The sequence below is a fragment of the Zootoca vivipara genome, chromosome 5, assembly GCF_963506605.1.
Source record: "Zootoca vivipara chromosome 5, rZooViv1.1, whole genome shotgun sequence".
NCBI classification, from domain to species: Eukaryota; Metazoa; Chordata; class Lepidosauria; order Squamata; family Lacertidae; genus Zootoca; species Zootoca vivipara.
Genome location: NC_083280.1, coordinates 92,132,421 through 92,147,217, shown reverse-complemented (window position 1 = coordinate 92,147,217; position 14,797 = coordinate 92,132,421). Strand labels below are relative to the sequence as shown.

General features: G+C 44.7%; 1 protein-coding gene across 2 annotated transcripts in view; it reads right to left on the bottom strand.

The window, feature by feature from the left end:
* The window catches only part of SEMA3D (semaphorin 3D), a 172,165-nt gene that overhangs the window by 66,282 nt on the left and 91,086 nt on the right, over nt 1-14,797 (bottom strand). For both annotated transcript variants that reach the window (XM_035137527.2, XM_035137529.2), the window contains exons 7-8: nt 8,335-8,463; nt 2,037-2,179 (exon numbers count right to left, since the gene is read on the bottom strand). In XM_035137527.2, the coding sequence (XP_034993418.1) occupies nt 2,037-2,179; nt 8,335-8,463 (272 nt within the window). The remainder of the gene's footprint in view (nt 1-2,036; nt 2,180-8,334; nt 8,464-14,797) is intronic.

The following is a 14,797-nucleotide window of genomic DNA, read 5'->3' as shown; positions in this document are numbered from 1 at the left end:
TAACAATCCTGGAAGCTCTTTCCAGAGAAGAGCAAAGGAAGTTAGAGGGCTGTAGAGCTGTCAGTCGCCTTTCTCTTACATTGTGGAACTGATAGCCACCTTTCTCCTTGCTTTATTTATCTATGTTTAGCCTGTGTTAAAGAACCTTTTAATGAGGGTGAAAGAGGAGAGCGCAAAATATGGTCTGAAGCTCAACATCAAAAAAACCAAGATCATGGCCACTGGTCCCATCACCTCCTGGCAAATAGAAGGGGAGGATATGGAGGCAGTGAGAGATTTTACTTTCTTGGGCTCCTTGATCACTGCAGATGGTGACAGCAGTCATGAAATTAAAAGACGCCTGCTTCTTGGGAGAAAAGCAATGACAAACATCTTAAAAAGCAGAGACATCACCTTGCCGACAAAGGTCCGTATAGTTAAAGCTATGGTTTTCCCAGTAGTGATGTATGGAAGTGAGAGCTGGACCATAAAGAAGGCTGATCGCCAAAGAATTGATGCTTTTGAATTATGGTGCTGGAGGAGACTCTTGAGAGTCCCATGGACTGCAAGAAGATCAAACCTATCCATTCTGAAGGAAATCAGCCCTGAGTGCTCCCTGGAAGGACAGATCGTGAAGCTGAGGCTCCAATACTTTGGCCACCTCATGAGAAGAGAAGAATCCTTGGAAAAGACCCTGATGTTGGGAAAGATTGAGGGCACTAGGAGAAGGGGACGACAGAGGACGAGATGGTTGGACAGTGTTCTCGAAGCTACGAACATGAGTTTGACCAAATTGCAGGAGGCAGTGCAAGACAGGAGTGCCTGGCGTGCTCTGGTCCATGGGGTCACAAAGAGTCGGACGACTAAACAACAACAACAACAAAAAGCCTGTGTTTCCTTTAGCAACATGTTTATTCCAAGGAGTCGAGAGGGGAAGGAGCAAGACAACGATGAAAGAACAGCACTTTATTTGCCATGGCAACCAGTGTGGAACACTGCCCTGGCAAGGCACTGTGAAACACTTTCCCAAAGGACATCCACCTGATGACTTCCTTGGTCTGCAAGAAATCTTTCTCCTTTTTTTAAAAAAATGTTTTAATTAGTGGTCAAAAGGGTATTTCATTGATGGCTGCTGAGATTTCTACCTGGGACAGTTATTGATTGACTACTGTTGTCATTGACTGTTGACTTTAAACTGATTTTACAGTGCTTGGACATATTTGCATTTTGCAGTTCTTTTGTTCTGGGATACCTGTTGTGCATTAAAGCTCATACCTTGGCTTGGGTCCCTTCGGGCAGAGCATGCAATGTATAAATATTGGCTGGGATTCAAAGCGCTATTTCAGGCACACCCAAAAGCTTGAACATACCCAGGTTTTTAAACAGCTGACCCTTCCCGCAATGCTATCTCCTTTGGAAATTCCCTCCTGTTTCAAAAGTGGTTTCTCATGTGATGGTGGGCAGTGGATTGCTGCTTGAGAAACACAAGCCCAAAGCCCCTTTCTTGGGATTCTAGCCATAAAAAATAACGTGCATGGAACCAGAAGGTGTGAGAGTACCACAAACCGGCAGGCCAGGTTGTTTCAGGCATGGAAAATATAAGGGCAGCCCCGCACAGCCCGTTGAATTCTGGGAAAAAATATACTGGAGCAGAAGGTGTTGAATGGGTGAAAGAACACAGACCAAATGCCTTGGGGGGGGGGGAGCAACAGCGAATACATACTAGAGAACTAAAAATAACAGGAGTGGATTAGTTTGTTTGGGTTAGCAGTGATTTGTGAACGTAGAATGAGAGTCTCACTATTCAGAGGCAGGTAATTAAACTGGCTACTATTTAACTTCATTATCAACTGTGAAAATATTAGAATTCCAAGCTCACAGCTGGCTTATCAAACCAACAGTGCAGGACCAGTTGAGAGAATGTGAGACTCCATTAGTAATCCATATGATTGTAGGTAGCCTAGACAGTACTTTGGGGGAAGTTATTTCCTCCCTTGGGCAATTAATATTTATCGAGGAAACAAAACTTAAGTTTTCCATATATTCTCATTGCTCACCTTACAGACTCGGCCAACTCGAGAAAGGATGGTTTTGTCAGAGGTGCTGCTATCTTGAGAAACTTCTCGGAAAAAGAAATAGATTTTGTCATCGTCTGGATTATATGTGTCCGGGATAGGGAAGAGTCCAATAAACTTTGCTCCTAAAAGACACCCAAAATACCAAACATTGTAACAGCATTGATCTGTGTTTTCTAACTCCTACGAGATGATGCAAGACACTGAGGCTGGTGCAGAAGGAAGACTTCTTACCCTGAACCACAATGGGGGATCAAGAGGAGGCTATGGAGGCCTCCAGATATTGATGGACCATCAGCCAGCATCAGTTGGCACTGATGGTTGGAGTCCATCCAACATCTGGAAAGCCACAGTTTTCTCCGCCCCTGGACGGTGGGATTGTGTGCTCTACATCTCCTCTTTCTCTGAAGTCAAGTGTGGGGAACCTGTGGCCCTTCAGATGTTGCTGAACTAAAACTCACATCACCCCTGGCCATTGGCCAAGACTGCTGGAGCTGATGGGAACTGTAGTTTGGCCACAGCGGGAGAACCTAAAAGTTCCCCACACCTGCCATAGGCAAATTCCTCATTGAACAATCACAATTCGTCTTAACACTTCTGATTCTAATGCAATGCCAGCCATGACACAAAAGAATGGAAGTCAAAGGTAACATTGTCATACTGTTAAACCACCATATTCATTCAGTCATCCAGTCTTGCTACCATAGGAAACAACTCAATCACCTGCAAGCATTTTGTCATTTAGGCCAGATTCACTCCTGTTTCATAGGTCAAGGGTTGCATGAACTGGACCCAGCATGCATGCAGACTATGTCAATATTATTTGTCACCCAGAGCATGGTGTGGACATGACTTTCGGCATGCATTTAAACTCACTGTCGGTGTGTCTGTGTGAATGGGCCCTCACACGTTCTTGGCTTCTTTTCCATGGCATCAAGCTCCCTCCTTTTAAAAGTGTTTGAGCAAGAGCCCTAAGACCATGCTTAAATACAGGTTTTTTAAAAAATGAATCAATGTTGGCAATGCACATCATTTTTAAAGAAAGGGCTAATGTAAGCTCCACTACATCTCTGTACAAATCAGGAGGGGGCGTGCAAAGCCAAGGCAGAGACTCTTGCAGAGGCACAACAGGCATCCACCTGTAACATCAATTCTGCTGCAATCTGCAATAGGAGAAACACATTACTCAGTATCACTCCCAGCAGAAAATGGTTTGGGGGAGTAAGATTAGAGCAGGGAGGCTGCAATGTTATACACACTTACATGGGAGTAAGTAAGTTTCATGGAACTCAGTGGGACTTGTGTCTGAGTATACAGACTTGCATAGGATCATACAAAGACCAATAAGGCAGGATGCTCTGAGAGTGGAGACTCTGAGCTCTCCAAATTTCTTGGTGTTTTTATTATCTTGCACAGGGACACTTTATAGTTCACAAGCATCACTTATTGTGAAGAAGCTTGCACAGTCTTCCATTTTAGTTCCATCACAGCCCCATAACATAGAGCTTTGGAACACAATAATATGTCTTGTACCAGACAGGACTCTCAATCTCAGGGTCGTCAGTTCAGGCACACTTTGCTTCCACATAGCCATCTGTCTGATGACTACAACATCTTTTCAAGTCCCAGAAGGATATGAGGCAGAGCTCAGGCAAGGGAGGTAGGCTGGCTGTTGTCTGTCTGTCTGTCTGCCTGTCTGCCTGTCTCTCCCCCCGCCCCCGGCAACACAGAAATGCAATAATACAATAATAGAAATACAACAGGTGAGGCACCCCCTCATTGCATTTTTATTGCTTTGACTTCCTAGAATTCCAACTTTTCTTTGTTTGTATACGCTTTTATACAACTGTTTTACTGGGTTTGTGTGGCATTTTTGTTTTAATGATGAAGTTTATTGCTTTTATGTTGTTTAGAGATTTTAAAATAGTAAGCTGCTTATAAACCTTTAAATAAATAAAATAACAGGACACTCAGCATCTTTTAAAAGCCTGGGAAAGGACTGGTCCTTCTGAGACCTGCCACTATAAGCAATAAGTTCTTTCCCTAAGAAATTCCCCTCTGCTGATCCAGATCATTGCTTAGCAAGGTCAGCTCTGGAAGAAGTCTCTGACCTATTGCCTGTTACTTAGGATCCTTTTAATTGGAAATGTTGGTTAAATGAACTTGGGAGTTTTTGTTCTCTACCACTAAGCTGTGGGCTTTTCCTTGCAGTGAAGTGAATTATTCAACTGAGAGAACAGACTATAGTTGAAAAGGGGGAAATATGTCTCATTCCTATATAAGCAATTTAATACTAATTGCACAATTACTTAAGTGTGCACCATTTTTCATGGAAGGCCAAAACAAGAATGGGTGGTTTAATCTTTAGTGTGTGTGTATATTTATGTGTCTGTGTTTTCTTTAATTGTAATACTATCATCAGCCAATTTCTTGACACCAGAACACCTAGAAAATACAAACCTTACGTCAATTTTAATAGTGGCCTTTTTGTTAAGAGTGAAACATGATTACATTGAGAAAGCAATTTGGGGAATCTCTGGAACTTTAACAGAATAACACAAATTCTAAAAGCATTCGACTTTAAGACATTATGTCATATTTCAGACACACTAACAGACACAGAACAGAATAGGCCAGACTGAGACCTGGGTTCAAATTTAAAATCCTTTTAAAAAGAAAAAGTAATTGGACTCAGCTGTGAAGTTCAATGGGTAAGATCCTTGGATGAGATCCTATTCCTTTGTCTAACCTACCTCACTGGGTTGTTACGAGGGATAAAATACGAATCCCACTGCCACCACATAGACCATCCTCAATCATCTCTTTGAAGAAAGGAAGCCTGAACTATAATATACTAATGAAGCATTCATTTCTTCTGTGAAAAGTCTTCATGACACCATACAAATGTTTTGGCATGCAAGCCAGGAGTGGAAACCTTGTGCCCTCTGCCTGATGTTGGACTCCAACTCCAATCAGCCCCATCCAGTAGGGACAATGGTCAGGGATAAAGGAGCTCTAACAATGTCCAGCGGGTTCCCCAATCTTTCTCTAAGCCGATGTGTTCCTTTCAAATGCAATCGGGGGCCAATTAATATGGTTCCCTTTGCAGTGCGGTTCCCCAATGGCTGGCTCCTACATCTGTGCAATACATGGATGTCTGCCTCAGCTCGATAGGGTGACCCAGAGAGATGTGGCCCATAAGAATTCCACAACCAGGCAGTCCAACAGGATCTGAGCCAAGGCCAGGCTTCCCATGCAGCCTTCCTGTGCCGAAACCACAAACAACAAGCAGCAAAGCAACACTGGATGAAAGCACCTGCTCTGCCCCTAAAGGTCCATGTTCAAAAATACTAAATGGTGAAGCCAGGCAACACCTCTGCATTTCCAACGGCCAACGAGAAATATGTATTACACGATGTAACAGTTCCCCTGCTAGTCCTTCCCCTCCGAAGGGACTTCTGAAGTGACGTCCCCCTCTCCATGGCCTTGGTGTCATCCAAGAGGCAGTCAAGGGGAACAGCTTTGCAATAGCATCTGTGTCACAACTATATCTGCTTTAGACTGTGCGCCTGCTGCTGCAGTAAAGGTAAAAAGGTAAAGGACCCCTGGACGGTTAAGTCCAGTCAAATGTGACTCTGGGATTATGGCACTCAACTCATTTTAAGACCGAGAGAGCCAGTGTTTGTCCACAGACAGCTTTCTGGTTTAGCCAGCATGACTAAACCGCTTCTGGTGCAACGGGACACCGTGACGAAAACCAGAGTGCACGGAAACGCGGTTTACCTTCCCACCGCAGCGGTATCTATTTATCTACTTGCACTGGCGTGCTTTCGAACAGCTAGGTTGGCAGGAGCTGGGACAGAGAGATGGGAGCTCACTCCTTTACGGGGATTCGAACCGCTGACCTTCTGATCAGCAAGCCCAAGAGGCTCACTCCGGCACCACCGTGAAAGAGAGGGAGGCTGGGGAGGGGACATTGTTTTAGCTGCTCCATCTAGTTGCTGCTATGATGCTTCCCTGTGTCCTCAAAGGTTGTCCTTAACCTCTTCCCTGGTTCTTTCTTCATTCCAGGGCAGAGATACAGATGGTTTCGCCTTGAGTTCTCTTTTCTGCTACCTTTTGTCCAGAAGCTCCAAAGCTGCTTCCAATTCCCATTTCCCTTCACTTGCTTGCATAGAGCCATTTCTCAGGCAAGTGTCACTGTCACCTTTCAGGGAGGCCATTCCTGCCACCCCCTTCTGACTACTTAGGCCAGCAGCACAGCCACCATGGGTCTGCTACGACGGGGGGCTTCCCCACTCTGATTTCTATCTGATTTCTATGAGATTTGTGCAAGAAGAGAGCTCAGTGGCAAAAAGATGGGACATCTCCAGGTTCATATATTGCCATTAAAGAGGGCATAGGGTACAGGATCAGTGCACAGAAATGCAATGAAGGTTGCCAGGGAGTGAGAATTTAAAAAGCAGGGCATTGTCTTGCTGAAGGCTGCGAGGCATACAATGGCCTTTCTGTGCATTGCTGAGAAGTCACCATGTTCTTTTGGTCAGGAGATCTTTGCTTTGCAAGTCATCCATTACAACCGCACAGTAACCCTGAATTATGGGAAGCCAGGTCCTCCATGGAAGAGACAATTAATGGCCCAAAGAAACACATATAAATATCCAGTTGAAGGACTGTGCATAAAATGTGTCTTTAAATCTGTGTCTGTGGTTTGGGGTATTGCTCGAGTGTGTGTGTGTGGGGGGGGGGGTGATTTTTAAAAGCACTCACTAGTGTTTAAAAATTATATTATTAGGAAAGGAAAAGCAGTACAGTGGAACCTCGGTTTATGAACACCTCAGTTTATGAATTTTCGGTTTACGAATGCTGCGGACCCATCTGGAACGGATTAATTCACTTTCCATTACTTTCAATGGGAAAGTTCGCTTCAGTTTATGAACGCTTCAGTTTATGATCAGACTTCTGGAACCAATTACACCCATGCTTCGGGTTAAGGACGCTTCAGGTTGAGTACTCCGCGGACCCATCTGGAATGGATTAATCCACTTTCCATTACTTTCAATGGGAAAGTTCGCTTCAGTTTATGAACACTTCAGTTTATGAACAGACTTCCGGAACCAATTGTCTTCATAAACCCACTGTACTTCCATTTAGGAAGCTCTTTTAATGTTCCCCTTAGTGGTACTTAAACTGCTTTTTGCAGGCATGAAATGTACCTTTATGGTCCAAAAGAGAGATGTTCCTATCTAAGGAGATTGGATTTCAACCTCAGTGTTTCAGAGAGAAACAGATAACTGGTTTTGATCTACAAATAACTGCTTAAAAGACATACATGAAGGCTGCTTTCCTAAATTGGGTGGGCGGTGCCAGTAGAAAGTGATGCCAGATCAACCACTTTACCCGAAGCAAGGTAAATATCACTCTTGCTGAAGACTTCAAGATTAACATTTTTCTTTTTTTAAAAAAAAATGCAAATTGAAATTGCAACACCCCACCCCAAACAACAACACAAGCTTCCATTTCGCCCGTTGTGAGGCGTGATAATTGAGGCCGGTAGTGTTTGCTCTTGCACAGTGTCTGTTTTCGTTTGCTTATTTTCATTTCAATTAGATGTGCGGGTATAAAACATCTGTGTGCATACCCATAATGGAAAATTGAGGAAACCATACTGCACACTGCGCCCGCCCACCAGCCACAGCAAGAAACGGAGCGGGCTGGGGGCACCGGAGCGATCTCCGCACCACGGCGCCAGGGCGCCCGACATGCTTGAGACAGCCCTGTTGTTCAGCAATTGTGTAACCAGCGACTAACAACAGTTCTCCAGGGTTCCAGGAAGGGAATATTCCCAGCTCTCCCTGGAGATGCCAGGGCCTCTCTGCCAATGAGCATCAAATCTGCCTTAGATCAAGGATACCTAATGAAGTGTGGGCTTTGCATTCCAAGCTGCTCTCCTAGGCCAGGATTTTATGGCTTCTTGGTATTTCTGCAGAGCTAGAGACGTAAATTTCAATGGTAATTTGCTGGCTGCAGTGGCACAAACAGTTACTCATGTACACATATCTATTCCAAACATGGAGCTGCCCTGTACAGAAGTTCCAGGTGTTCATCAGAGCACCTGCAGAGGGTTGGGTTGAGGCCTTGAACCCAACCGAAGGAAATACGTCTGGATGTCTGTGCCTGCAGTTGTATAGGTGACAGCTAGAATGTGCAGTAAAACAGGTTTCTGGGCTCCAAAACAGAGACTGTGTGTTCCCTAGTGACACATGCTTAGTTCTCTTACCATTGAGCCAGTAATGTTCTGAAATATCAGTTCGGATGTAATGGTGGTCTTGTGACGAACCCAGAGAACGTGTTAAAGCGGTGTCTTTGCCAAGGAAATCAGAGGCCGTTCCAGAATACAGATATTCATCTACAAACGGAAAACAAACAGAAACACATTATTTAGGATTAAGGCATACAGACAGTGGTTGCTTTTATTTTGTAGACAATCTCAAAAGAGGCATGTAGGCCTGTGATCTCAGAACCGTTGCAAATGTTGTTGTTTTTTTCTCCTCCCTGGAGCCAAAAACTTTACTTTCATTTTAAAAAAACTGCCTAGATTGCTCAGTTACTCCAGCATTCCGGTGGGCAGCCAAATGCTCACAGCTGGAGAGTGGAGGGGATGGCCTCCCATCTTAGGTCCCCTGCATCTGAAGTTCAGAGGAGCAAGTGGGAGCTGCAACAAAATGTTGCAGTGTGCCATTCAGTCAGTCACACCCCTTCTCCATTCAAGTCTGCTTTGCGCCCCCACAGCCTCCCAAAACCCAGCCAAACTGTGCAAACTGTGGCAGCTAAGCACACTCAGATCACACTATTGGGATGTTTTGGGAGTTTCTCCTACTAGACTTTTTTTTTTAAAGGGTTTACATGCTTCTGCAAATCTCAGGCCTCCACTTAACCTGTGGGTGCTTTGCTCATGTGTGTGGTGCTGTTTTGTTCACATAAGCAATGGCACTCAGAAATCAAGGGCGCATCAGACATCGAGGGAACGATGCCATTTCTGTACCCAGAGGTTCTGTTCAGACAGCATTCCGAATCCGTCTACAAATTCACTTGCATCAGCTGATACCAAAAACCAGGAGCAGCACTTTAAAGCAGAAGACTTGTAAGCTGCTTCATTATTGCATCAAGTGACAGGAAGACAGACAGCCCTCCATTCAATAGCTGTGAGCTTGTTACACTATCCCAAATATGATTTGCATGCAGTATTCCTACTAAGGAAATCCTCTGTCTCTGCTCATTTTTCTATATCCCTTTGACGCCATTGCTTTCAAATTATTCCAACACCGTTTGACATCTGTGGACACCTGAGCTTCCCAACTTCCCTACGCACCATTTATAATGGCTGAACGAACAACTTCAAAACACTTAAAAAAATATCTTAGTGTGAAAATGTCCAAATCCTTCATTTAGGGCCAAACCAGATGTGATTGTAAACATGTGGCTGACATACAAAGCACTAGCTGTGCATTTTATCTCCCTGCCCCCTGCAACATTTAGCAAAACTTATCCGGTCCTGTACCATTCTCTGCGACTGGCAGCCGATGATATGGAGAGGGGTGGAAGAATGCAGAATGTCAGAGCACAAGGCAAACTCTTCCGGATAGTATAGAAAGGAGGCTGTTTTCAGCTTCAGTCATTTTTAGCACTACATCTAATGTTGTCTATAGAAATTTGATAAAATAAAGTATGTTTTATGTGTATACAGTCTGCATGTTGTTGTTGTTGTTGTTGTTGTTGTTGTAAACAAACAGAATAGGTTTTTTTTTTTAATTTCCCCATTTTCAGATGACACAAGTCCTTTGTGCAGTGATCACAACACACTCTGAAAGGTAGGAGTCGTAATGAAGAATGAATGGTGTAATTGATGTCTGCTAACTGACAGACATGCTCCGTGACTGATAAAAGGGTTAAAAGAAACAGCCCATCTTGCTTTAACCTCTGGTGACAAGGACCTTTCAGCACTTGGCTTGTTCTTTCATCTCCTGCATGCCTGTTAGCTCCTATGAAAAGCATGGAGATCCTGGATTGTTAGAAGACAGAGAACATGAAACAGTGAAATAACAGTGGCATATATAAGAAGTGATGTGCTTGCGTGCATCAGTTAAGTTGTTTGAGTGCACTTTGTCAAGCGGGATTTCAGAAAAAAGGATAATGTTCATTTAAGTCATTTCCAGATTTATTTCCATTTTGCATCCTTACAGTGTCCTTCCTTTTCAAATGTTGGCTCACACATCTGCTTTTCTCCGTGTGATTCTTTCAAAGGTTTCCCAGGCGCAGTTGCTGCCAAACTTCCCCTAAAGGGCATTTGAAGTGACTGTAGGAGTTCGGTATTAGATAAAACAGCTGAGGGCACTCCAAGGAAAGCCCAAAGAGTTTCATTACGAGAGAAAAGTGTGTGTGTGTGTGTGTGTGTGTGTGTGTGTGTGTGTGTGTGTGTAGGAAGCAGGAAGAAGACCCTCTCTAGCTGCAGATTTCACAGAGAAACATATCAAGCAGCAACAGCTGGAAGCCATTTCTACAGTCCTGCTGTCACATCCACCATGTTCATCGGAAAAAACTGAAGGTACCATTAATAGTTATATAGAAGATGGAATTTGAGGAGATACAGTTTGTCATAGAATCATAGACTTGTAGAGCTGGGACTCCAACCCCGTGCAATGCTGGAATCTCAGCTAAAACAGACATGACAGATGGCCATCCAACCTCGTGAACAAGCCGCAGAGTGAGGCAGTCTCGGTTGCATCGGGGCTTCTCCTCCATGGCGGCGGTCACGTCGTGTGGCAGCGGTAGCAGCCGTCGGAGGTGGTCAGCCCTTTCCAGCCTGCTGCCCAGGGCAGTGCGCCCCCCGCCCCCTATTACTATGCCACTGCCTCCAAGGAAGAAGAATCCACAACCTCCCAAGGGAGTCTGTTCCACTGTCAAACAGCTCTTACTGTCAGAAAATTCTTCCTGATGTTTGCTGGAATCTCCTTTCTTGTAACTTGAAGCCATTGGTTTGAGTCCTACCCTCCATAGCAGCAGAAAACAAGCTTGCTCTCTCTTCCATGTGGCAGCCCTTGAGATATTTGAAGATGCCTATCATATCTCCTCTCAGTCTCCTCTCTTCCAGGCTAAACACTCCCAATCATTCTTCATAAGGCTTGGTTTCCAGACCCTTGGTTATCTTGGTTGCCCTCCTTTGCACATGTTCCAGCTTGTCAACATCCTTGTGGCACCTAGAACAGGTGTGGTCCGACCAAGGCAGAATATTACTTCCCTTGATTGGGACACTACATTTCTGTTGATACAGCCACTCTTCCTTGGGTTTCCACCTTCTTCCACAAAGTCTCTAAGAAGGGGACACATTGCCGACTGTCTCCCTGTATTCTCCATCCTTCAAATCTTCTGAAAGGGTAGGGATCCTTGCTCATGACAATCCACCCCTCTTTCCCTTTGCATCTGGCCCCTGCAAGCTGTGTCCATGTGTGATGAATGAATGATGAATGAAGACAGCAAACACAGGAACCATCCCATTCATCCTTGGCCCTGCCTCCAAACAATGTATTTGCCAAGGAGCCTGCCTTGTTCTTGCCACTCCTGTGGTAAGCTTCCCCACATAGAAAGAGCTGGAGATTAAAGGCTGCCTTTGCTCTTTGGCACTGCCACATTGGAGTCTGTGTTAAGTTGCTCCAACTCTAAGTGGTGGCAGAAAGCTGTTGTACCAATTCCATCTAAAGCACGAGAGCCTGCCTTTCCAAATGTTTGTGGCGATGTGGAGAAAGCAGAGCAAACCACACCATGAGCCACTGCACAATAACAAAACAGCTGCCATGCAGAGAGCTTTCGATTTCAGCTGGCCTAGGATATGATGATTCTGTACCCAAATCCTGGCACAGAATGGGCACGGTTTTCCACCCTTTTGCTGATGGTACAGAAGCAGGGGGCTTTCAATGGCTCCTGAGCGGAAGCCTGAACTGAAAGCTGTCAGTTTCCCTGGCCAACCCCAAAGTGCTCAGATCACCTGTCAATCAAGGGAGAGGGAGGAGACGTTACACCGCAATTCTCATCTGACCTGAAGGGGGCTCTAAAGTCTTACCATAGCTGTGGGCAGAAGGTGGGCAGAAGATCATACAGGATTTCTGGATCTCAATTATCCAGTAACAAAAAAACACCACAGTACCAGGAATTCCAATGATGAAGAATGCTGTTGCGCTCAAGTTCTGCTTGCGGTCTTCCCATAAGCATCTGGTAGGGTCCTATGCGAACCGGATGCTAGGGAAGATGGGCCTTTGACCAGGGCTCTTATGCTCTCATGCCTATTTTTTATTGACTGATCAATGGACAAGTTGCATATCTCTGAGCCTCCATGTTCCCCTGCTCTAAAATGGAACTTTATGTTTAAGAGTGCTGCTGCAACTTGTTCATTAAGACTTATTATTATTATCATCATCATCATCATCATTATCATTATCATTATCTCAGCTGCCTTTGGGGAAATTGTTCCTCTCTCAACCACAGTGATTCTCACCTGTAAAATATCTGCATTAATGGTTGCCCTTGACCAGGTTGTTGTGCATTCCTCCTGCCTATTTTTCACTTTCTGTTTGAATCCCTTCTCTGCTGTAACTCAGTTGTAGATGTAGATATAGGAAGGCAATCCCAGGGTTTGGCTCATGGGGTGTCTGACATAGTTGGTTCTGTTCCCTAAACTGCCAGTTTCCATCTGGCTCCACCGCCCTTCGCTTAAATCTTGCCTTGGTTGGTAAAGGTAAAGGGAACCTTGACCATTAGGTCCAGTCGTGACTGACTCTGGGGTTGCGGCGCTCATCTCGCGTTATTGGCCGAGGGAGCCGGCATACAGCTTCCAGGTCATGTGGCCAGCATGACAAAGTTGCTTCTGGTGAACCAGAGCAGCACATGGAAACACAGTTTACCTTCCTGCTGTAGCGGTACCTATTTATCTACTTGCACTTTGATGTGCTTTCGAACTGCTCGGTTGGCAGGAGCTGGGACCGAGCAACAGGAGCTCACCCCGTCACAGGGATTCGAACCGCCAACCTTCTGATCAGCAAGCCCTAGGCTCAGTGGTTTAACCCACAGCGCCACCTGGGTCCCGCCTTGGTTGGTAGGTGTCCTTAAAAACCCACCTCTCTAGAGTCTCTGACCACAGGGTTTGCAATTTGAGCCCTGTCCACTTGGACACATCCTAAAAGTGGACTCGGTTCATAGAACAGATTCATTGTTAGATAGATTATGCTTCCACTAGCTCAGCTATTGATGCATCCTCTCCTTGTGACATTTCAAAGGTGCAGCAATGTTTCTTAGAACATTGCTTAATTCTACAATAAATCATTCCCTTTGTTTCGAAGAAAAGGGAGACTAGGGGAACTTTCCAAGCTGTCTTGAAAGAATGCTTTAGGGTCATTTAAAAGAGGTAAGACATTCCAAGACAGACAAGTCCTATTGTTGCTGTTTTTTAATAATGGAAGTCTGGGACCTCAGCAGGGTCAGGCAGTAGGAATCATCAATCTCGTTATCTGAGAATAAAGGATGAACATTAGTCATATTCTTTTTATAAATACACTGTGACCAATCCTTCAAAGAAACTTCTCTTTTGGCACAAGTAAGAATGCCAGGGTGGATCTCTCTTATCTTCTGTAAGGCATACAACTTGATGGACAAGTAATGAAAATGTGGAGGTGCTTGGAAACAATAACTGTGACAAAGATAGCCAAAGTACATGCAGAAATAGAGGAATTAGTCTTACATGACAGCAGTATCCGACTCTACTCAAAGCTACAATTCAAAGGCAGGAGGAAGACCGGGCGATGTTGCACATTTATGTAGTGTCTTACAGTGCAAGTTTAATCACGTCTACTCAGAAGTAGGTCCTATGCCTTTCAGGGAATTCATTACTTCCAGGTAAGTGGGGCTAGGTTAGCAGCCATTTTTGTAGATAGGGTTGTGTGTTCATTCCAGAATATGAGCTAAAAAGGGTTTCATTCTACATTTAGGGAGCCAAAATACCACCGAGGAAGAAAATATCACACACACCCAATCTATTTGACAAATTCCCACCCACCCTACAAATAGAGTAGAGAATTTGGGGGAGTTGTTTTCACTTAGCCCTAGTAAGAAGCAGATCTTTCTGCAAGTGAATGTGTGCCCCTTAGGGCTTGTCCACACTTTCCTTTTGCTCTGCTTCCAGGCACAGCTCCACACTTTGAAGCTCCGAGTAATATTTTTCTTTCTTTCTTTCTTTCTTTCTGCCCTGGAGCTTTTCCCATGAAAACCTTCTCTTTAAAGCTGGAGCGCGACAAAGGGCAATTCTGGTTTTCCTTGGATTGCTGTTTGCTCCAGTTGAGCTTTAAAGAGGGGGTTTTCATGGAGACTAGTCTGCAGGTGAGAAAGAACACTCAGAAATGGAGCTTTACGGCATGGCCTGTGCCTGAAAAGGAATGAGGAAAGGTCAGTGTGGAGAAGCCCAGAGAGGGATGCATACACAAATATGACATAAATGAAGGAGCTTGGAAAAACTGGCTATGTTGATTATGACAGGCATATACTTAAAATACATTCACATACATGGGACAGGGGGTGGTGCTGTGGTCTAAACCACTGAGCCTCTTGGGCTTGCCAATCAGCAGTTCAAATCCCCGTTGCTCTGTCTCAGCTCCTGTCAACCTAGCAGTTCAAAAAGCATACCAGTGCAAGTAGATAAA